Raw genomic sequence first — 25,071 nt, forward strand, 5'->3', positions numbered from 1 at the left:
CAGAAGCTAGACCCCAGGGAACCAAATAACCCTATTAAAAAATGGCGTACAGATCTAAACAAAGAATTTTCACCTGAAGAAATTCGGATGGCTGAGAGGCACCTTAAGAAGTGCTCAATATCATTAGTAAATAGGGAAATGCAAATCAAAACAACCCTGAGATTTCACCTTACACCAGTCAGAATGGCTAAGGTCAAAAACTCAGGAGACAGTATGTGTTGGCGAGGATGTGGAGAAAGAGGAACACTCCTCCACTGCTGGTGGGGCTGTAAGATGGTACAACCACTCTGGAAATCAGTCTGGCAGTTCCTCAGAAAACTGGACATGACACTTTCAGAGGACCCTGCTATACCTCTCCTGGGCATTTACCCAAAGGATTCCCCAGCATGCAATAAAGACACATGCTCCATTATGTTCATAGCAGCCTTATTTATAATAGCCAGAAGCTGGAAAGAACCCAGATGTCCCTCAAAGGAAGAATGGATGCAGAAAATGTGTTATATTTACACAATGGAATACTACTCAGCAATTAGAACCAATGAATTCACAAAATTTTTAGGCAAATGGTTTGATCTGGAAAATATCATCCCAAGTGAGGTAACCCAATCACAAAAGAATACACATGGATGCAATCTCTGATATTAATTAGCCCAGAAGCTCTGAATACCCAAGGCACAAATCCGCATAACAAATGACTCCCATGAAGAATTATTGAGAGGGTCCTGATCCTGGAAAGTATTGATCTATCATTGGAGGGGAATATAAGGACAGAGAAAAAGGAGGGAGGTGTTTGGAGAATGGATGGAGAGAAGAAGGTTTATGGGACATATGGGGAGGGGGGATCTGGGAAAGGGGAAATCATTTGGAATGTAAACAAAGAATATAGAAAATAAAAATATTTAAAAAAAAACGAAATACAGGAGAACATGGGTCAACAGGTAGAAGCCCTTAAAAAGGAAATAGAAAAATCCCTTAAAAAATACAGGAAGGCCGGGCGGTGGTGGTGCACACCTTTAATCCCAATACTTGGGAGGCAGAGGCAGGCAGATTTCTGAGTTCGAGGCCAGTCTGGTCTACAGAGCGAGTTCCAGAACAGTCAGAGCTACACAGGGAAACCCTGTCTTGAAAAAAACCTAAAAAATAAATTACAGGAAAACAATTGAAGGAACTGAACAAAACCATTCAGGATATATAAGTGGAAGTAGAAACAATGAAGAAATCACAAAGAGTGGCAACTCTGGAGATAGAAAACCTTGGAAAGAATTCAGGAGTCATAGATGCAAAGCATCAACAACAGAATACAAGAGATAAGAAGAAAGAATCTCAGGTACTGAAGATACCATAGAAAACATTGACTCAACAGTCAAAGAAAATGCAAAATGCTAAAAGCTTCTAACGCAAAACATCCAGGAAATCCAGGACACAATGAGAAGACCAAACCTAAGGATTATAGGTATAGATGAGAGTGAGGATTTACAGGATTTACATCTTAAAGGACCTGTAAATATCTTCAACAAAATTTTAGAAGGAAACTTCCCTAACCTAAAGAAAGAGATGCCCATACAAGAAGCCTACAGAACTCCAAATAGATTGGACCAGAACAGAAAGTCTTCCTATCACATAATAGTCAAAACACAAAATTCATTAAACAAAGAAAGAATATTAAAAGTAGTACTGGAAAAGGGGAAAGTAACTTATAAAGGCAGACCTATCAGAATTACACCAGACTTCTCACCAGAGACCATGAAAGCTAGAAGATCCTAGGTAGACCTCATACAGGCCCTAAGAAAACACAAATTCTTTCACCTGAAGAAATTCTGATGGCCTAGAGGCACCTTAAGAAGTGTTCAACATCATTAGTCATTAGGGAAATGCAAATCAAAACAACCCTGAGATTTCACCTTATACCAGTCAGAATGGCTAAGGTCAAAAACACAGGAGACAGCAGGTGTTGGTGAGGATGTGGAAAAAGAGGAACACTGCTGGTGGGGCTGTAAAATGGTACAACCACTTTGGAAGTCAGTCTGGTGGTTCCTCAGAGAACTGGACATGACACTTCCGGAGGACCCTGCTATACCTCTCCTGGGCATATACCCAAAGGATTCCCCGGCATGCGATAAAGACACATGCTCCATTATGTTCATAGCAGCCTTATTTATAATAGCCAGAAGCTGGAAAGAACCCAGATGTCCCTCAAAGGAGGAATGGATACAGAAAATATGTTATATTTACACAATGGAATACTACTCAGCAATTAGAAACAATGAATTAACAAAATTTTTAGGCAAATGGTTTGATCTGGAAAATATCATCCTAAGTGAGGTAACCCAATCACAAAAGAATACACATGGAATGCAATCTCTGATAAGTGGATATTAATTAGCCCAGAAGCCCTGAATATCCAAGGCACAAATCACATAACAAATGACTCCCATGAAGAAGTATGGAGAGGGTCCTGATCCTGGAAAGGATTGATCTAGCATTGGAGAGGAATATAAGGACAGAGAAAAAGGAGGGAGGTAATTGGAGAATGGATGGAGAGAAGGTTTATGGGACATATGGGGAGGGGGGATCTGGGAAAGGGGAAATCATTTGGAATGTAAACAAAGAATATAAGAAAATAAGAATATTTAAAAAATAAAAGAAAATAAAAATATTAAAAAAAAGGGGGTGGGGGAGGTGCCGGGCAGTGGTGGCGCACACCTGTAATCCCAGCACTCTGGGAGGCAGAGGCAGGCGGATTTCTGAGTTCAAGGCCAGCCTGGTCTACAGAGTGAGTTCCAGGACAGCCAGGGCTATACAGAGAAACCCTGTCTAGAAAAAGCCAAATCCAATTAAAAAAAAGGGGGGGGGGCGTATGGAGCTAAACAAAGAATTTTCACATGAAGAACTTTGGAGGGCTGAGAAACACCTTAAGAAATGTTCAACATCATTAATCATTAGGGAAATGCAAATCAAAACAACCCTGAGATTTCACCTCACACCAGTCAGAATGGCTAAGGTCAAAAACTCAGGAGACAGCAAGTGTTGGCAAGGATGTGGAGAAAGAGGAACACTCCTTCACTGCTGGTGGGATTGCAAGATGGTACACCCACTTTGGAAATCAGTCTGGCAGTTCCTCAGAAAACTGGGCATGACTCTTCCTGAGGACCCTGCTATACCACTCCTGGGGATATACCCAGAGGATTCTTCAGCATGCAATAAGGACACATGCTCCACTATGTTTATAGCAGCCCTATCTGTAGTAGCCTGAAGCTGGAAATAACCCAGGTGTCCTTTAATGGAGGAATGGATACAAAAAATGTGGTATATTTACACAATGGAGTACTATTCAGCCATTAGAAACAATGAATTCATGAAATTCTTAGACAAATGGATGGAGCTGGAGAACATCATACTAAGTGAGGTAACACAGTCTCAAAAGATCAATCATGGTATGCACTCACTGATAAGTGGATATTAGCCTAGAAACTTTGAATACCCAAGACATAATCTACATATTAAATGATGTCCAAAAAGAATAGAGGAGTGGCCCCTGGTTCTGGAAAGAATCAACAACAGTACAGGGGAATTCCAGAACAGGGAAGTGGGAAGGGGTAGATGGAGGAACAGGGGGAGGGAAGAGGGTTTATGGGACTTGTGGGGAGTGGGGACCCAGAAAAGGGGAAATCATTTGAAATGTAAATTAAAAATATATATCAATAAAGAAAAAAAAAACACAAATGCCAGGCCAGACTACTATACCCAGCAAAACTCTCAATCACCATAGATGGAGAAACCAAGATATTCCATGATAAAACCAAATTTACGCAATATCTTCCCACAAATCTAGCCCTACAAAGGATAATAGATGGAAAACTCCAACACAAGGAGGAAAACTACACCCTAGAAAAAGCAAGAAAGTAATCTTCCAACAAACCCAAAAGAAGATAACCACACAAACATGAAAATAACATCAAAAATAACGATAAGCAACAATTGCTATTTTTTAATATCTCTCAACATCAATGGACTCAATTCCCCAATAAAAAGACATAGACAAACAAAAATATTTTTCATGTAAATCTTCAATTTTATCAGAAAATGTAATTCCTCTTTCAATTGATTTAGTAATGTTTTTTATGTCTACCATTTTACCTGCATTATTTTTCAGAATAATCTTCATTTTAACATGTTTTCCTCTATTTTCTATTTTATCAGAAATATTTTTCATGTAAATCTCCAATTTTATGAGAAAATGTTTTAATTCCACCTTCAATTAATTTAGAAATGTTTTTTATGTCTAACATTTTATCTGTATAATTTTCCATGAAATAATCAATTTTAACATGTTTTTCTAGATTTTTCTACAATTTTATCAGAAATATTTTCCACGTAAATCCTCAATTCTATCATAAAATGTTTCTGCCTCATTTTTCAATTAATTTAGCAATGATTTTTATGTCTACCATTTTACACTTTAATTTTCCACGAAAATTGTCAATTTTAATGTGTTTTTTATATATCTCTTCTATTTTATCTGAAATATTTTTCATGTAAATCTTCAATTTTATCACAAACTATTTTTATTTCCTTTTCAATCAAAGAACATGCTTTTCAAAAAATAAAAGAGAAACAGAAACAGAGGGTGGAAAAGACATACTGAAAATATGAAGGTAAGTTTAGAATTTATAGGCATTAATGGACACTGAAGGTACTCACTCTACAAGTCTAATATGATTAGAGTCCAGATCTTTGTCTGTAACACATTATTTGATTTTTGTTTTTGTTTTGTTAAAATAAACACTGGGCAACACTGTGTTGGACTTACTGTGACCTTCTCTACTTCAGAAGGAAGTTATTTGATGTTTGAACATGCTTACTCCCAAGGCTGCACTTGTCTTTCATTATTATGCACGATTGATCTTCATTAGAAAGTAATATTTGAAGTGAAATGTTTTTCTTCACTAAATTAAAGGGATGTTCCCCCTCTTCCTAACAGTCGCTTGTATTGGACAGAAGTTTCAGACCTGGGCCATCAGATGTTCTACTGCAATATTACCAATCACACCTTGCATCATATTCTACCGCCCAAAGCCTCAAACCATCACGGAAGGAGCCAATGTGCTTGTAATGTGACAGAATCTGAGTTAAGTGGGGCAATGACTGTGGATACCTCTGACCCAGACAGACCACGGATATACTTTACCAAAAGGCAAGAGATCTGGGCCATGGATCTGGAAGGGTGTCAGTGTTGGAAAGTCATCATGGTACCTGCTATCCTCGGTAATGTGCTGATGTGTTCATGTCTTCTCTTTTTCTTTTTGATAAGTTCCATGTAACCCAGGGTGGCCAGAAATTCACTCAATAGCCAAGGATGCCTTTGAATTTCTGATCTTCCTTCCTCTATTTCCCAAGAGCTTAGATTACAGATGTATGTTACCAGGTTTAGTTTTATGAAGTGCTGGCTATCAAATCCAGTGGCAATCTCATCTCCATCATGTATATCCTAATTTATAGCAGCAGTCTCTCTTGTCCATTAGAAAGGGCTTCCAGGGCTTAGGGAGATGGCTCAGTTAGTAGAACACCTGCTGTATATAAATGAGGACCTGAGTTTGAATCACTAGTACCCACAGAAAAAACAGGTGGTGATATCCGCAATCCCAGTAATCAAGAGGTGGAGATAGGAAGATCTCTATGTCTAAGAGAATTGATGTTCTACAACCTAAATCTTCAAACCAGCACAGGTTTATACATTTTTATTGCACAAGTACCAATTAAAATTATAATCTTAGCTTGGCACAGTAGCACATGCTTTAATCCGGATACTTGGGAGGCAGAAACAGTCAGATCTTTGAGTTTGAGGACAGCCTGGTCTACACAGTGAGTCTAAAACAGCCAGCCAGGACTACATAGAAAAATCCTGTATAACACAACAGCAACAACAACAATAACAAACCAGTCCAAAATAAAACAAAACAAAAACCAAATTATAATCTTAATCCTCTCTGAATTTGACTGGTCTAAAGATAGGCTAATTACTATAAAGAAACCCATAGAAAATAGAAAAAATCCTGTAACCTCTGCATATGTACACAAATGCATACATACATATGTGCTTACACTCATGCATACACATAGAAGCATAAACACATGTATATATGCATATACCATTAGAGATCACAAAACAAACAAAACAAAACAACTGAAAAAGGAGGATTAATGCAGGTTTAGATAAATTGATCATTCTGTAGAACATTTTTTCTTGCATGAAGCATGAAGACCTGAGCTTGGGTTTCTAGTGCACAGAGACACACATCTGTAATCCGAAGTGGCACGAAGGGAGGCAGATGCAGAGGCAGATGAGGCAGAGGCAGAGGCAGAGGCAGAGGCAGAGGCAGAGGCAGAGGCAGAGGCAGAGGCAGAGGCAGAGGCAGAGGCAGAGGCAGAGGCAGAGGCAGAGGCAGAGGCAGAGGCAGAGGCAGAGGCAGAGGCAGGTGAGTCACTGCAATCCCATCAGTCAACTAATGTAAGCTATTTTGTCATGGTCCAGACTAAAGGAACTGGCAGTGGCAATGTTTACTTTGACTTCACTGGGTCCAAAAGACATGAGGAAACATTGTTGAGCCAAATGGCATAAAATACATTTTGTTTTTTATTGTTTAAAGGTTTAAAAGAGCAGTTTTCTTAGGGAAAAAAAAAAAACCCGTAACTTCGTATATTATTTGGAGTAGAAAACTTAGGTGCCTAATTTTATGTTATTTTGTTTAATTCTTTATCCATTAATTTTTTTCTTTGTGTTTTGAATCTGCAGGAAAAAGAATCATTAGTTTAACAGTGGATGGGGAGTTTATATATTGGATCATGAAAACAAAGGATGACACACAAATTTATCAAGCGAAGAAGAGAAACGGGGCCATCCTCTCCCAGGTGAAGGCCTCTGGGAGTAAGCATATCTCGGCCTACAGTTCAGCTCTGCAGCCTTTTCCAGGTAACAGAGTTGTCCACACAACGTGCTTGTCCCCTTCCAAGGATGTCTGTTCCTCCAGTCTCTGTATTAGTCCCTCACTTCCTCTTCACATTCTGTCAGTCCTGCCTGCTGTTTACCCCGATTCACAAAGGTACACAGCTTGGACTGCAGTGGGCAACATTAGATGTGGGAGCCTATGAGCTGTTCTGTCCACTTGTCCTCTATCTCATATTTCTGGTTTAGGCCTTTCAGTAGGGTCAAAAGCATTGCATAAAGCCTCCACTCTCTTGCAAGGTCAAGTACTGTGTTTATTGATCTATTATGCATTATGTGTTACATGGATTAAATAGACTGCCTTGTAAGACATATTAAAAGAATTTCTTTATAAAGAAGGAAAATGACTTGGATCAGGAGCTCAGATCTATGTTATGATGCAGGAGTTTCAGAGAAGTGAGTAGTGTAGGGAAATAAGAATGATTATTTTTCTTAGTTGTTCTAAATTTAAAGTTGTTGACATTAACAGCAACAGTGATTTTATGATGCATGTGTGCGTGCCTATAAGCATGTGCATATGTTTCTATTGCCACCACACTTGTCTTTCAACTTGGATAGGAAATAAAGAGAACACTGAGTGAGGAGGAAGAGATAACATGGTGTTCATCTACAGATGACATGATCAACTGCACAGAAAATCTGGAAAAGCTGGCAGAAACAGTTCTCCCCAAACTAGCAAATGATCTGGCAAGTCTGTAGAATGCTGCAAATTTAATTTTTTTCGGCAACAAAAAAATCAAATTTGTAATAAAATAAGATTATTTGTATTATCATCTCCCCAAATGAAATACTTGTATATAAGTCTGACAAAATACATGCAAACTATATATGATGCATTCTACCAAATTCTGGTGGGAGTACTAAAAAGAAAGAGAAGTAAATATCCACCGAGACTACATTCATGAATATGAAGTCAAGATGCCACTTCTCCCTAATTTCATCTGTCAGTTCAATGCAGTCTTTCAGCATCTGGGAAATGATCTTGTGGATATTGAGAAGCACACTGTAATGTTTATATGAAGATTAAAAAAAAACTAACATAAAATCAAGGAAAACATGTAATGTCAATAAGTAAGAACTAACCTGAACACTTTCAACAAAGTTATAGCTATCAAGGCCCTAAGGCATTGAAAGACAGTGAATATAGCTAAATAAACAATAGTGTAACTAGACAGCTTGGAAACAGACCTTCATAAATACAGTCAAGGAAAGCTTTAACAGAGTTGTTATATTAATATTATATCATATATCATATATCGTATATCATATATTATATCATATATTTTATATTATATATTATATACTATATACTATATATTATCTATTATAAAAGTAATGTAATGGTGAAAGGAGAATATTTCTAACAAGTTAAGCTAGGGAAAATCACACACAAAATCAACACAAAAAATAGCTAATGGTGAACTATAAAACTACTAGTTTATTTTAGGATTAAAAAAAGAGCCATGAAATTGTAAAAAGATGTGCATAGAAGGCAATGAAAGAAACCAAACTGAAAAGATCACCTCACCTATTATATGATCACAACTGCATGACATTCTGCAAATGCAGAAATCACAGCTACAGTGTGTTGCATGGTTCTGCCAACTTGACACCAACTATAGTCACCTGGGAAGAATGAACATCCACTGGGGAATTATTTTCTTCAGACTGACCTGTGGGTTATCATCTTTTTCTTCTTTTATTGAAAATAGGTTTAAAAAAAAAAGAAAATAGTTTTTTTCCTCATATAATATGTGCTGATTACGATTTCCCCTTCCTCTACTTTCGTCTACCATCTGGACCCACCACTTTTTTTGTTTTTCAGCATGTTCTTAGCTGCTATTTGATGTGGGAGGGTCCAGCCCACTGTGGGTGGCGCCGTCCCTAGGCAGGTGGGTCTGGGGAGGAAAAGAAAGGAGGAGAGCAAGCCAGAGGAGGCAAGGCAACAAGCAGTGTCCTTTTTCAGTCTCTTGCTTCAGTTCCTGCTGTGGCTTCCCCAAATAACAGACATCCAAATAACAAGGGGTTCTTGAAGCCAAATAACTCTTTCTTTCCCAAGTTGGTCTTGGTAAGCATTTTTCATAGCAACTAAGAAGCAAACTAGATCAGACATATAGTAATGAAATCGGTGGTCTCTAGGGGTTGAGGGGAAAAGGGATATGTAGGTAGAGCACAGAGTGTGTTTTAAGGTAGTGAAATGACTCTGTAGGATCCCGTAAGAGTGGGACCATGCCATAAGACATTTTCTAAATAACCAAACATACAGCACAACAGATGCCTGATATAAACTATGTCCTTTAGGTAATAACATTTTCTAGTAAGCTCATTGACTGTAAATCAGATGGTGCTTTGAGGGAGTCTATGCATTTATGTGAGAGCTCTTCAACTTCATATCAATTTTACTGTGAACCCCAAACTGCACTAGAAAATAATGTTGATTAAGAAAAGAAAATGCCAGGCCTTTGCTTGCAAGTATAGTAGGATATCATTAATAGTGTCAAGGATTGGCTCTCTCCCATGGAATGGGTCTCAAGTTGGACCAGTCATTGGTTGGTCATTTCCTCAATCTCTGCTCCATCTTTATCCCTTCACATCCTGTAGGCAGGATACATTTTGGGTTGAAGGTTTGTGGATCAGTTGGACCTCCACTAGAAGTCCTGCCTGGCTACAGGAGGTAGCCCCTTGATCAGGGGTTGGGGGCCTAAAATCGGAATGTAAAGTGAATAAATAAATAAATAAACTAATGGAAAAGTGGATATAAATATGTGAGCAATTAGTAAAATAACTCAAGGATTCCACCAAAACAGTGAAATATTAAAAAAAAATTAAATTTTGTCTGCATGATAGTTTACATGTTCTGAATTACATAGTTGGCCTTTGTAAGTCAAGCAGAAGAACAAATTGTAGCACAAAATAAATAGTACAGTGTAAGTTAGTGGCTAAACAAGGAAATAAAGCAACTAATGTGTATCAGGGAGAAAAAGGAATGAAAGCAAGATTCAGTCTCTGATGCTGAATAACAGCCCCAGCGCATACCTAACAGGAAGGTTCTAAGGGTAGCATGAGTTACATAAACTCATTACAATCTAAGATGCTATCATTAGCGTGGAAGGAAGCTTCCCCTTTACCAAACTGTAGGTCCATCTGGGAAGAGTGCTTTACCTCCATCTGCTGGAGACTTTAAGCAAATACTAGTTTCTTTGCTCCTGAGATAGCATCTTCAAAACATAAAGGATTTGAAAAATGGAACAATGGAAGAGAGATGGGGGGGTGTGGACAGGGAGTGAAATCTTTCCTTCTGTACCAAATAACATCTCCAGAGTTTCAATATATCTATCATATTAGTTGAATAAAAACATTACTCTTTGAGTAAGTTTTTTTTTGCCCCATTTTTCCTAATATAAGGATACCATTGTTAATTTAGATCAGAAATCAGCACAAATGAATAACATTATGTTATTCATTTGGATGGAAGAGTGGCCCATTCTGTATCATTTGTGAAATTATCTTTCTCCAAATCTTCAGGCCTTCCCAGTGTCCTCAAAGTTAGAATCACGGGTTCTTTGTGTACTCCACTCTTTTAGGAATCAAGGGTGTATGTCTAGCTGAGCATGCTCTGCTCACTTTGGAAACCACAACTGGAATCTCCACATCAGGGTCATTTCCCAACAGCTTATGATCTCCGATAATAGACAACATTCATTTGAATTGTGGAGCGTGAGGAAGCAGAACGATATGTAAATATTTGTGAACTAGCTAACTCTCTCTGTAGAAGCACTGGAGTTACCTTCTCAAGCAAGTGGGGGAGTGGGCTCAATCAAGTGTTTGGTGCTTAGACATTCCTCTCTTAAGTTTCTTGTTAGATGCAAGGGATGTATTTATAGTTTGCAAGCACCCATTTGTAAAGACTGTAGCTAAAACGCGTCACCCTCTCTTCTGGAACTCTGGGCAAGCCCAGTCTGAGATTCTGAAGCTCCACATTCTACTGATGGATAAGCAATAAAGCATCAAACTAAAAATGAATGTGTCTAGTGTCATGGTGGAAGAAGGCAGGTCTGTGATGGGGACACAGAAGTAATGCTCTCCCCTGCATTAGGGCGTGGTCAGGGTTTCCCTGGAGATATGATGCATGAAGAAGATCATTCCAAACTGTGGAGGGAGCCTGCACCCGGGTGCAGACAGGTAGAAACCTAGATAGCTTGCAGACTGTGCAATGTGGGCATAATAAAGTGTAACTTCGCAGAGTCAAGAGACAAGACAGAACAGTGGACAGGAGATGTAATTGTAAACTCCAGTAGACAATTGACCAAGGAGTGTGTATAGAGTTGTTAGGTTTCAGATAAAATCACATTTGCAGTGGTTGGCACTTTGCATAATGATGATGTGTTTTAGAAGACAATTTACATAGTTCTTATCAGGTGAGTGGATCAGAATTACAGTCACCTGCACATGACAGAAACATGATTTTAGAGGCATCAGTGATGTGGTGATTAGTGTATGTCAACCTGATTAGATTCACCTGGGATGAGAAAGCTTTAATCTCGAGGAACAGCCTCTATCAGATTGGCTTGTGGATGTCCCTATTGGGCATTTTCTTGATTGATGATTGATGTAGGAGGTCCAGGTTCAGTATAGGTGATGCCTCCCCTGGGCGGGTGGTCCTGGACTGTATAAGAACATAGGCTGAGCAAGGCATGAGGAACAAGCAAACAAGAAACAGGGCCTCAGTGCCAGTTTCTGCTTCCAGGTTCCCATGTTCGGTTCCTGACTTGGCTTCCCTCAGTGACAGATTATAAAGTCTGTAAAGCATAAATAAATAACCTCCCCTTTTCCTCAAAATTGTTTTGTAATAGGTGTTTTATAACAGCAACAGAGCCGCAAACTAACACAGAAATAGGCAGCCTTTTCTAGGCCAAAGCTCCAAAATACTCCTGTAGTCCCCTCCAAAAAAGGCTGTCAATTTGACAAGGGGTCAATTCTGCTGGTTAGTTTAAGTCAGCTTAACACAGCGTCACTGGGAAGAAGGAACTGCCTCCATAAAACTGACTGGTTGCCATGTCTTTGAGGTGTTTTCTGTTTTAGTGATGTAGAAAGGTTATGCCCACTGTGGGAAGTGCTACCCCTGGGTGAATGGTCCTGGGCTATACAAGAAAGTAGATTGAGCTACCCACGAGGCTCAAGCCACCAAGCAGTATTAATACGTGGAGTCTGCTTTCAAGTCGTGCCTCCGTGTTCCTGTTTTGGTATCCCTTGATGATGGACTGTAAGCTGTAAGCTGAAATAAATCCCTTCCATCTCACAGATCGCTTTAGATCAATGTTTTCTCACAGTAGCAGCAACAAACTAGAAGAAAGGAAACATTCATTGTGGTGTGCCACTGCATGGGCTAGAGCACACATCCCTTCCTATTCCTACTGTGGTCTGTGTGGCTACTGCTTCCTCGGTTTGTTCAGGGTCTGACATGTCTGGTTGGGTGTTAAACATAGGTACTGTATCATGCCATCAGGACTGTACTGGCTGTTTTTGTGTGTGTGTGTGTGTGTGTGTGTGTCAGCATCATACAGGCTGGAGTTATCTCAGAGAAAGGAGTTTCAGTTGTGGAAGTGCCTCCATGAGACCCAACTATGGGGTGTTTTCTTAATTAGTGATCAAGGGGGAGGGCCCCTTGTGGGTGATGCCATTCCTGGGCTGGTATTCTTGGGTTCTATAAAAGAGCAGGCTGAGCAAGCCAGGGGAAGCAAGCCAGTAAGAAACATCCCTCCATGGCCTCTGCATCAGCTCCTGCTTCCTGACATGCTTGAGTTCCAGTCCTGACCTCCTTTGGTGATAAACAGCAATTTGGAACTGTAAGCTGAATAAACCCTTTCCTCCCAACTTGCTTCTTGGTCATCATGTTTGCGTAAGAGTAGAAGCCCGACTAAGACAAAGACCTTGATTTCTGTTTTTCCTACATTTTTTGTTGTTTTGTGACACATGGTCTGTCTAGGTACTTGAAGTTAGTCGAACCCATTACGTTGTCCAAACTGACCTCAAGTTCTTTTTCATTTTAATGTATTTATTAGTATATATTAATTGTACATAGCAATGGGTTGCATTATGGCATTTTCATACATGTTCATAACATACTTTGATCGTACTCACCCATTTCCTTCTCCTAGTCTTTCACTCTTGCCAATATCCTTCCTCTTCATCTAGCCACCCTTCTACTATTTCATATAATTTTAATCAGTTTCTTATTTACTGTGTGTGGGGGAGGTGGGTGAATGCTGGTGCATGTTTGTCATGATGTATCTGTAGAGGACAGAGGACAATTTTCAGGAGTCCTTTCTCTTCTACTGTGGAATCAGCGGACCCATCTCAGGTTGACAGGTTTGCAGGAACCTATCCATTACGCCATCTTGCCAGACCCCATATCCTATTTTTCTACTTACTGTCTTTTATTTTTTTTGTAAACCAATGGATTTCATTAGCATTATTTACAGTTGTATGCACCAAAATTTGTTTATAAAAGCATGTATATTTATCAGTGACCCTATCACCAAAGAAAATACCTTTTTTCTCACCAACCATTATTTGTATATAAATCTTTATAGAGCCTTTATGAGCCTTTCCCACTTTAATGACAGGGTGTCAACACGTCAAATTTTGTGGTGAGCCTATGCAGGTGGTCACAGCTACAGTGAATTTAAGAGTACAATAACACGTCATACACAAATGTTAGCATCAAACACTTGAGCCTCTGCCTCCTAAGTGCTATTATTACAAGCATGTGCCACCATGCCTGCTAGTCTCAAACTTTGCTAGCATGTCTTCTAGTAAGTTCTTACAAGATTGCTCCTGCCCCTTGTTATATGGTGGCTGCATCTTAGGCAGGAAGACAGTGAGGGTCAGGGATGTCTTACAGAATATTTGCCTTTCATTTTCAGTGAGGAAAATGCTACTTTGGAGGGTTCACAGAGTAGACACTTAACAAAATCGTGCAATTGAACTTCTGAAAGTGAGTTTCTTCTGGGTATGCCATCCTAAACATCAGACATATGTGAGTGTAGAGGGAAGGAGGAGCATACTGGGGAGGACCCAGGATATCGTGCCAAAGCCAGGGTCTCAAAGTAGACACACCATCAAAAGCATTTCATATTTATCATTTCCATGTAAAGTTCTGTGTACTCCACAAATTTGTTTCTAACATTTGCTATTGCCCTTGTTAGATAAACCTACTAATCCTTATTTTTCTTATTATTTTAGATGAAGCATACCTGTCTCTAGCTTCAGATAGGGTAGAAGCAACTATATTGAATGCCACCAACACCAGTCTCACACTCAAATTACCTCCAGTCAAGACAAACCTCACGTGGCATGGTATGACCAGACCTACTTCAACATACCTGGTTTACTATACGGAAGCTAATTGGGCAAACAGCTCTGACAGGAAATACAAAATGCAGGTAAGCCTGGAGCTGGTTGCTTTTTCTCTTTATAAAATGCTCTCACTTGATGTAAACCTTTCAACCATGTCTTCGACAAAGATATTCTAAGCTTTGCTTTAAAACTTCTTCTAGCCCATGACTGATCAAAGCATATTGGTTTCTAGCCTTCTTGCCTGGGAGTAAGTTAAACATTAGGGAAACTTATTAACATTAGCTATGGGTTGTCATGGTAACTGTTTCTTGCAGGTCCTGAGAGAACAAAGTTTATTCCCCTCCCTAATTGTCCCCAAGAATGATAGAGCCTGTTCCTATGACCTAGCCATTAAATGCAAAAGCCATGGATAGAATCAAGCAGGGAGAATGTGACTATTTTGTGTCCTTCTATAACATTTATCTAATATAAAGTATAAATTATATTTTTGTCTTCTTGTTCTTCATGTTGTGATCTATGGACTCCATCTGCTTGTTATCTGTCATTGTTTCCCTAGTTGTATGGAATAGTAGACATTCAGTAGATAGTACACTCATTTTAGACATCATTTTACTGTATAGTCCTGTCAGGAAACTAGTCCCATAGCCCAGGTTGGCCTTGGGTTTACTGTGGGATGCCTAGCCTCTGGTGTAATATATGACATTACAGGCATATATCAGTGTGCCTGGATGTGGCTATTTCTTGGATGAAATAATTGTCACTATTCACTTCAAAACCAAAGTATTTGATTGCTGTTTGGTTCTTAGAGTAATCTGTGTTCAATATTTATCTTTGTAATTGTTTCATTTAGCCAAATTAAAGAAGGGAAATTGATCATCAGCATTAGATAATAGATACTGTGTGTTGCCATAAAGTATACATTATGCTGAATAAGCTATGTATATTACAGTGCAGGACATGTTTGGTATTAGACCAACAATAGTTTCCTGTCTGAAAACTGATTAAGACAAGTTTAAGTCAGGTACTCTTCACCTTGGCTTCACACATGACCACTCAGTCAGGATCGCTAAGAGTGGTACCAAAGCACACGTTCAGAAACCTTCTTGGAGGGTTTTAAAGCACAGGCAGCATTGAGAACCGAAGTTTCCCGGATCTTGTTCAATCCATCAGACTTGAGTTCTGGGAATGTTTAACTGCATTTATTTGATCTTTCATTATGTTCACATAAGTTTGCAAACTGACAGTCCCACATTGTGAGGCAATGAGACTGAAATGCTGTTTCTCTGTGGGGTCTCACTGCCCTGTGTGGTGAGTCATTCCACATTTGCCAAGAATTGCCTGCTAATCATTTGTCACTAATTCGTGGAGACAGTAAACAAGTCAAGTCTGTTAGATTAAGATAGTATCACAAACAGTCCAGTATAACTGTTTCCAGTCATTTGTATGAAATACAAGAATTGAATACTTAATGAAAAATTCAACGACAGGAATCCCAGGAGAATGTAGCCCGGATTGAAGGCCTGCAGCCATTTTCAACATATGTGATTCAGCTAGCTGTGAAGAACTATTATTCAGAGCCTTTGGAACATTTACCTCTGGGAAAAGAGATTCAAGGAAAAACTAAAAGTGGAGGTGAGCTACAGGCTGCTGTGAGTTTCTAGTATGGCTGCTGTGGGTTTCTTTAATATGTGTGATGCTCATGTCTGTAGTTTTTATCTGAATGCTAAGTAATCACCATTGTGTGGGTGCTTAAGGTTCAATGTGAACTCTGGGAAAACACTTTAGAGACTTGACTCTGGCTCTAACCCTTGACTCGACTGAGTCCAGCAAAACACAAAGAAACTAGAAGGTAAGACATCAAAATGTAGATTGGCCAAGAAGCACAAGCTTTAGTCCTACCATGCAGTGTCACTCTCCTCCCATGTAATCAGAGGTTTCTGCACACGTGGCAGGAGAGGAAAACCAAGATATAATGTGAAATGTGCCCAGTGCCCTAGGGCTTAAAATAATGCAGACTCACAGTCTTCGAAATAGTAGATTGAGAATCCAAAGGCTGGAAATCATTTCTTTCAGCTGTTTTTGATGGTTGTCACAAAGCTCTCTCGAATTTCATAGTTTATCTCTGCCTGTAGACTTGAGCTGGGGTCAGAGAATGATTTGGTCATTAGGCAAAAATAGACAACATCTTTTCAGGCAGCCTGCTCGCTTCCCATTATGTAAGTGGCCAACTTTCCTTTGGACCTCTGTAACTCGTTCTGCTCACATGACAGCACTGTTCCTCAACTGACTCTCTCGCTTCTTTCCACCACCTAGTGCTGTTGCAATGTCCCTTATCCTTCGATGCTATTTATTTCAGTGCCCGGGGCAGTTTGTCATATCAATGCAACGGTGCTGTCAGACACCAGTCTCCATGTATTCTGGACAGAATCGCATAAGCCGAATGGACCCAAAGAGTCAGTCCGCTATCAACTGGTTATGTCATACCTGGCTCCAATTCCTGAGACTCCTCTAAGACAGGGTGAATTTCCAAGTGCCAGGCTTTCTCTACTTGTCACTAAACTATCTGGTGGACAACTCTATGTGCTGAAGGTATCGAGTGTCCTGGGCACTTTTTATTTTTATTAATTGGTTATTACATTTATTTAAATTTCAAATGTTGTCCCCCTTCTAGGTCTCTCCTCTACAAACTCCTCATCCCACTCCTTCCCCTTTGCCTCTAAGCAAGTGCTCACCCACCTACTCCTACCTCACCCCTCTTGTATCCCCCAATTCTGGGGCATCAAGCCTCCACAGGCCTCCCCTCCCATTGATGCCAGATAAAGCCATCCTTTGCTATGTGGCTGGAGCCATGGACCTACCCATGATTGGTCTCAGGGGGTCCAGTTAGTTGATCTTGTCCTTTTATGGGATTGCAATCCCCTTCAGCTCCTTCAGTCCTTCCCCAAACTCTTCTATTGGGGTCCCCAGGCTCAATCTGACGGTTGTCTGTAAATATCTTCATCTGTCTTAGTCAGATGCTTGCAGAGCCTCTCAGAGGTCAGCTATGCCAGGCTTGAGTATGCAAGCACTTCTTGGCATCAGCAGTAGTATCTGGGTTTGGTGTCTGCACATGGGATGGATGCCAAGGTGGGGTGGTCTCTGGATAGCCTTTCCATCAGTCTGCTCCATTTTTGTCCCTGTATTTCCTTTAGACAGGGACAATTCTGGGTTAAAAATTTTGAGATGGGTGGGTGGCCCCATCCCTCAACTGGGGGCCATGCCTATCTACCAAAGGTGATCTCTTCAGGTTCTGTCTCCTTTTGTTGGGTATTTCAGCTAATATAATATCCGTTGGGTCCTGGGAATCTCTTCCCTGTTGTCTGGGACTTTCTAGTGGTTCCCCGCCCCACACCCCACCCCATCCTTGTTCTCCCCCCTACTGCTACATATTTTTACTCATTCTTCTGACCCTCTGGACTTCTCCCCTGTCTCTTCCCGTACCTGCTCCTGCTCCCCCTTTTCCCCCTGTCCCTCCTCTCTCCCTCCCAGGTCCCTCCCTCTCACTACTACCCTGTCCCGGGCACTTCTAACTGTCATATTCAAGGTCATGTTCTGAGAAGGCTAAGTTGCTTTTTCGTATTTGTTTGTTTGTTTGTTTGTTTATCTATTTATTTATTTATTAATTCATTCACTTATTTTAACAAAAAGGTCCTGGCCTGTCACCCGGAGGAAATGTGGTGTACTGAGAGTCATCCCGTCAGTGTCAACATGTTTGACACACCAGAGAAACCTTCTGCCTTGGTTCCAGAGAACACTAGTCTGCAGTTAGATTGGAAGGCTCCATCTAATGCTAATCTCACCAGATTTTGGTTTGAACTCCAGAAGGTAGACTTTTGATGCAAATCCTTGTTTTATGATCTGCCATAAGCTGGAAAGATTTTTTTGTATGACTAGAATGTTCTCTTGTATAAATAAACAGTGCTTGCCACCATTTATTGGCGCAGATTGACATAAGAAGCAATAAATAATCCAGGTAAAGTTCTGTCCAAAACAGCATCCAAAGCCCAGTTTGTTTTGAAGGGATGACAGTGTGGTTTAAGGGTAAAGGTATTTATTGTCAAGCCCGAGGTCTTAAGTTTGATCCATGGGACCCACAAAGAAGAAAGAATCTGGTCTCACACATTTTCCTCTGAACTCTAGACACAAGTCTTGGCACGTGTGTATCTCCACTCCTACCCCCTCCAACATTAAATACATGTAATAAAAAATTGACTTTCAGAAGATTCATATAGGGGCTCGGGATATAGCTCAGGACTTAAGAGCATTGACTATTATTCCAGAGGACCCAATTCAGTTCCTGCACGGCTACTTACACCTGTCCTAGGGCATCTGACTCTGTCTTCCAGCCTTCAAAGAGAACCAGGAACATACATGGTATACGGACACAGATTCAGGCTAACCATCCCTATGCATAAAATTATAAGAACCATCCAACTAATTTTATATTAAATAAAATATTAATTATTAATAAACTCGATTTATATGCTTTCACCTTTAAAATCCATAACAATTGGGTGTTTTCTATGAAAAAGGTAATAAACCAACAAGCAAAAAGCTGAAACCTAGTTTGGAAGTGTGCTTTCAACATTTAATTAATTAGGGCATAGCAACAGAAGAGAACAAAACGTGAAGCTGCTTTATTCCTAAACAGTTTACTGTGAATACATAAAAAGTTTAAAGTGTTTCTTTATTCAGAATGCTTCATGATTTATTAAATCAACACCCAAACTGACGCTTAAGACACCAGTTAGCTGGACCCTGGCTATCCACGCTGGCTTTCACAGTGGTGCACCAAGAATAGATTATTGAGATTTTGTAATTGCTGTCTGCCATTCTTACCAAATGCTTCACTGTGCACATGTCCGCAAGTTTACAGGCTTATGTTGAGGCATTGGAAAGACTGTTTAAGACCATCTTGTTTTGGAGTTGCTTAAAGCAAATTAGAACTGTAGAGATCTCACTTTAAAAAAGTCAAATTGCTCCCTTTTTGCACATTTATTTTTTTAAAAACAAAAATTTAGCTGATTATTTAATAATTTAATACATGACTTATATACTTTGATAGCGTTCACACCACTCCCCTCTCTCACCTCCTCCCACTTCCTCTTGACAATTCCATATGTGGATATTTCCTATTTTGACCTCTCCTCTCTGCCACTCCTCTCTCTCACCCCTGCTTCTGGAAATCCCCTTCACAAAACATCCTTCTCCTACTTTCATGCTTATCTTAGTAACCCACTGAGTTTAAGCAGAATTACTTTCTTGAACACGGTGTGGAGCTATTTACTGGATCATGGTCGACTTACCTATCTCTCTATCCTCTTGGCTACCCCAAGCATCCATTAATTATGGATAACCCATCAGCTAGGGGAGGGATCTCAAGTGTCCCTTCCCCATCTGTGCTCAAGTGTTGACAGTGATCTTGTTCTTATGTATCCTCCTCTACTGCCCTCTGTGTTTGTCACTTGTCCCTTCCTCTGCTTTTATGTCACACAAATTTCAGTGTTTCATTAAAGTCTCCTCTTCTCATCTCATGGTCCCTTTCCTCTTTGTAGGTTCTTAAAATGTACTGTATAAGATATATTTTTGGTGATTTTGCTCTTTTTGGATAAGAATGAGGAAATAGAGGATCAAGTATTGAATATTGAGAAAGTAGCTTTATTTTCCATATTGAAACTCTTTTAATGACTTACCTATTTGAAATGATGACTTTATAAAAATAAGACTAAATTGGAGAGATTGGAGGATTGTTCTCTTTTGGACTTAGATAAGCTTAATGCAGTTCAGTGTAAAGTCAAGGGGCGAGGAGGTGAGTGTTACTTCTCAGACTGGAGAAGATTCGAGGGATAACAATGGGTAGGTTTCTCATTGTCTTGATGAGAAGACACGGAGTGAGATAGATTCTATGAGTCATATGTCATCGTCAAATGAGTCATTGTTCTGCAAAGAAGAATCTCAGGGCTGACGCACCCCTAGAACAGTCCTACTTGGGTGATGTCCACTGAAGAAGCATGAGTCATTAAATCAACTGTCCCATTCCTCAAGGTCTGGGGAGGACAGTAGAAAGGGTCCTCCTGGTCCAGTCCTCATGACTTCAAGGAAGTGAGTGTACTGCTGCACATTCTCTGTCCACCTATTTATTTATTTTATTTTCAGTACGGATTCATCATGGGCCACATTGACAAAACAACAAGGCTACTTGAGTATGTGGTAATATACACTGTTAATTTCAGCATGTGGAAGGAGGAGGTAGGAGGATCATGAGTTTGAGACTATCCTCAACTGCACACAGCAAGACTCTGCTTTTGAAAAACTCTATCACGAAGCTGACAGTAGTCCTTTCTGTATATGCGGCCATTTGTGGTACAGATGCAGGAGCAGGGTAGAAGGCTCTGCCTCTGGACAGTGGAGAGATGTCCTCCAGCTGAACACTCTGTCCCTTTTGAGCAACTTGAATTTGTCTCTTAATGACAAGATTGCTGGCAATGATCCCATAAATCCACATTGAGAGTCTTGGAGGATGAGCAGCCAGGGGAGATAGAGATCCCTTTTAATTAAACTTTGCTTTATAAGTGGAAGAACAACATGGTAAAATTTGGCATTATGACACAATTTCCATGTCTGCAAAATAAATACATCAGAACATAAGCTGAGGATTTATTTGTTTTGGGACAAGGTCTTAGCCAGCCTACACTATTCTTGAATTTTCATATAGCTGAATATAACCTTTGACCTAAAACTTTTTACTCTTTCTTCTGTCCTACCTTCTGCACGCTAGGATTAAGGTGTACACAAACACATCTGGACTGTGATACCGGGGAGGTACCAGTGCATCATTATCTTTCACTTCTTTTCCTATCAGAGAAACAACAGTAGCATCCCCTTTCCCTCAACGTCACACATTAAGCATTAAGCTTATGTAAGTAAGTCCAAAAGAGAATAATCCTCCAATCTCTCCAGTGGAGCCTTATTTTTTATAAAGTCATAATTTCCATAGGCAAATCATTAAAACAGTTTCAGTGTAAAAAAAAAAATCTTGTAGGCACTTTACCAACTTAGCTACATCCCCAGGACCCAAGCCATCTTTTAAAATCTTTATCCTGCATTACATAGATTTTTAAAAATATCTAAAAAGTATATATAAGCAGAACATATTCCATTTAAAATTAGGGAAAAATAATTTTACTTTGGCTTGTTCTCAAAGAAGTCCATTAAATTGCATTTTCCCCTTAACTTTTTTTTTTTTTTTGGTTTTTCTACTGAAATTATGTATTTCTGAAGTTTTGATCTACAAGATACTATAGGCTAGAAACTCTCCAAAACTTCACAGTCAGCCATTTAATCTCTCTAGGGTAGCCTTTACCCCTGCCCTTGTTAGCTGGGGCAACAAGGGGATGGTTACAACACCGTGTGAGTTTTTCTGGGATAGCCTGCTAGAGCTGCCAAGTTGGTGGTCCGCCCAGAACATTCACTACTGTAGTGAGGCCAATCAGCTGTCAGTTTTCCAGCAAGCGCTCTCAATAACCATCTCACCTGCATTTTAGGAGCCCTGCTGATGCTGTAGATTGTTAAATCCCCTAGTCCAGTCACTAAAGGTAACTTATAACCATATCATTAAGAAGGCAGGACCTAGCCAGGCATCGTGGCACATGCCTTTAATCCCAGCACTTGGGAGGCAGAGGCAGGCGGATTTCTGAGTTTGAGGCCAGCCTGGTTTACAGAGTTCCAGGATAGCCAGGACTATAGAGAGAAACCCTGTCTGGAAAAAAAAAAAAGGCAGGACCTAACTGGATAAAGATTTTAGCTGGAAGTAAAATCTCTCTCTCTCTGTCCCCTTTCTCTACACCTTTCCCTCCCTCTTACACACACGCACACACATACACACACACCACACATGGCCTGCCTCATTAAGCCATTTCATTATGTCAGTGGGATTGACATATTCATGAATTTAGTGCAGGCAGAACCTTGAATAACATTTCTTCTGCTTACTATTTTATTCCCTCTCCTTTCCAGCCCTCCATTTTTGTGTGTGTGTGTGTCATGGTGGTCTACCTCTTGAAACTGCAATAGAAGATATTCCTAACTTTAGTAGAAACTAGTGTAAAGTGCTTATTTGATGATACGATATGACTTCACAAGGACTGAATGAAAAAGGAGATGCAGAGGAAATGTTATTTATGGAAACTGACCTTCAGAAACACTACCAAGGAAAAGACACTAAGAACTGTTGACAAAATGCCACCGCCTTTGTCTTTCCTGTTTGTAAACAAAAGCAAAAATCAACAAAACAATAAAAACCCACTCGACATTGTCAAGTGATGAGTTTTAAGAACCTAAATTAAAAAATGTTTTTAAATTAATTATTTATCTATTTACGTTCCAAATGTTGCCCCCTCCGGTCCCTGCTCCCAGAGTTTTTCACCCCCTCCCCTTTGCCTCTGAGAGGGTGCTTCCCCCACCCCTACATCCCCTTCCCTGGGGCATCAAGTCTCTACAGGATCAGGAGCATCCTCTCCCACTGGGAACAGACATGGCAGTCCTCTGTTCTCTCTCTCTCTCTCTCTCTCTCTCTCTCTCTCTGTGTGTGTGTGTGTGTGTGTGTGTGTGAGTGATGGATCAGCCCATGTATGTTCTTTGGTTGGTGGCTTAGTCTCTGGGAACTCAAGGGGTCCAGGTTGATCTCAGTACTGTTGTCTTTTCTATGGGGTTGCCATTCCCTTCAGTTCCTTCAGTCCTTCCTCTAACTCTTCCATAGGAGTCTCAAATAGAAAGATTTTTAAAAAGTAATTTCACACAAAGAAAGAAGCTTCACTTAGTTGAGCTGAAAGACTATCAGATATGTAATGTGGAAGGGAATAGAGAATTCCTGTACTTAATGTCTAACCTGCAGAGGACCAGTGTATTGTGGGCCAGAGTTTTCCCTTCTGGAGGACTTTAGGTTCCTGGGAATGTGTATAAAGCATGGCCATCACCTATCTGAAGATAGCATTGGAGGAAAGTCCCAAATGTTTTGACTTTGTCGATGGACTTCAATCAAGAATCAAAAATCTAAGATGATGAATTTAAAATGAACAAGTCCCTGGAATTGAGGCTCTCTGTTATGAGTCCATTCTTGTTCCTCCACTGTGACTTCTGCCCTTAGCCATCCCTGCTTTAGCATGAGTGTCAGCACCTAGGGAGAGCAGCATGTCTCAGCTCTGAATCTTCCCCATTGAACAGACTTAGGGATGCTCTCTCTACCTTGCTCTTTGGTAAAAAGGGCCCTTCATCTAATTACAACCTGACGTAAGAAACAAGGGGGCTATGTGTGATGTGGAGCTGAACAGCATAAAGAAGTTCTTACTTTTAATGTAAATAAATTTAAGTGTTAATCATGTTCTATGTCCAAGAGTTTCTGAAAAGACTACAAATCTTAGTTGTGCTTCTTTTTCTAGTGGAAGTATAATGAATTTTACCATGTCAAAGCTTCATGCAGCCAAGGTCCAGTTTATGTCTGTAACATCGCAGATCTACAACCTTACACTCCTTATAACATTCGAGTGGTGGTGGTCTACACGACAGGAGAAAATAGCTCCTCGATTCCAGAGAGCTTCAAGACAAAAGGTATGTATTAGCATATATTGTTAGCATGTATTATTAGCTAATAAATTAACATATATGTGTAATGCAAACATCTCTGTTCTTTTCTCATTTCTCAATTCCACCAATAACATTCTAGAAGCACAGATTTTTTTTAGAAAAATTATATCTATTTTTCACTTATGTATGTTAGTGTTTTGTCTGAGTCTATATATGTATACCTGCCTGTGTACCTAGTGGCCTTAACAGGTTCAAATGTTAGACAGGAGAGGGTGTTGGATCTGCTAGAACTGTAGTTACAGATGGCTATGAGTCACAACGTAGGTACTGGGAATAGAAACTGAGTCTTCTACATGACTAGCAAGTGCCCTTAACCTCTAAGCCATTTCTATTGGCCCTCAAATGTTTACCTGAGAGTCATTACTATGTCTGTATAAGTGAATAAACTGAAGTGTCAGAAGTCACTACAGGAAGGAGTAAGAACATACTGGCTAGGGTTTGAAGGATCCTGAGATGGGCAAAACTATTTCTTTTAGTTTTCTGATATACTTTCCAGCTATTGTTTTGCAGCAAGAACTATATAAAATACAGTAACTGGATGCCTAAGAAATACATACAAAATAGATTTCACAGTCCAAATGCTAAAATGAAGAAACAACGGGGCTGGAGAGATGGCTCAGTGGTTAAGAGCACTGGCTGCTCTTCTAGAGGTCCTGAGTTTAATTTCCAGCAACCACATGGAGGCTCCCAACCATCTGTAATGGGATCTGATGCCCTCTTTTGGTGTGTCTGAAGACAGTTACAGCGTACTCCTATACATAAAATAAATAAATCTTAAACAAACAAACAACCAAACAAAAATAAACCAAGGCGAACCTTACAATTCTCGTTGATTAAGATTCTCAACACCATAACTCCAGGTTGATTCCTGAAAAACGTAGAGGGCAAAGGTTCCAAAAATATGACTGTTTTAAAATCTGTATTTATCACTTATTTTGTGTCTAGATAAGAGATATGATTAGTGTTCCTACTACGTAGCCAACCCATCATTAATGAAAGGTTCAGATATTCACATTAAAAATATGTAC

At 39.8% G+C, this 25,071-nt stretch overlaps 1 protein-coding gene across 1 annotated transcript in view; it reads left to right on the forward strand.

Moving 5' to 3' along the window:
• The window catches only part of Ros1 (ROS proto-oncogene 1, receptor tyrosine kinase), a 136,397-nt gene that overhangs the window by 73,988 nt on the left and 37,338 nt on the right, over positions 1-25,071 (forward strand). Inside the window, exons 26-32 of the mRNA XM_052163597.1 lie at positions 4,982-5,265; positions 6,794-6,970; positions 14,249-14,448; positions 15,850-15,994; positions 16,719-16,951; positions 18,050-18,226; positions 23,839-24,007. Of these exons, the coding sequence (XP_052019557.1) occupies positions 4,982-5,265; positions 6,794-6,970; positions 14,249-14,448; positions 15,850-15,994; positions 16,719-16,951; positions 18,050-18,226; positions 23,839-24,007 (1,385 nt within the window). The remainder of the gene's footprint in view (positions 1-4,981; positions 5,266-6,793; positions 6,971-14,248; positions 14,449-15,849; positions 15,995-16,718; positions 16,952-18,049; positions 18,227-23,838; positions 24,008-25,071) is intronic.

Source organism: Apodemus sylvaticus, chromosome 19, assembly GCF_947179515.1.
Source record: "Apodemus sylvaticus chromosome 19, mApoSyl1.1, whole genome shotgun sequence".
NCBI lineage: Eukaryota > Metazoa > Chordata > Mammalia > Rodentia > Muridae > Apodemus > Apodemus sylvaticus.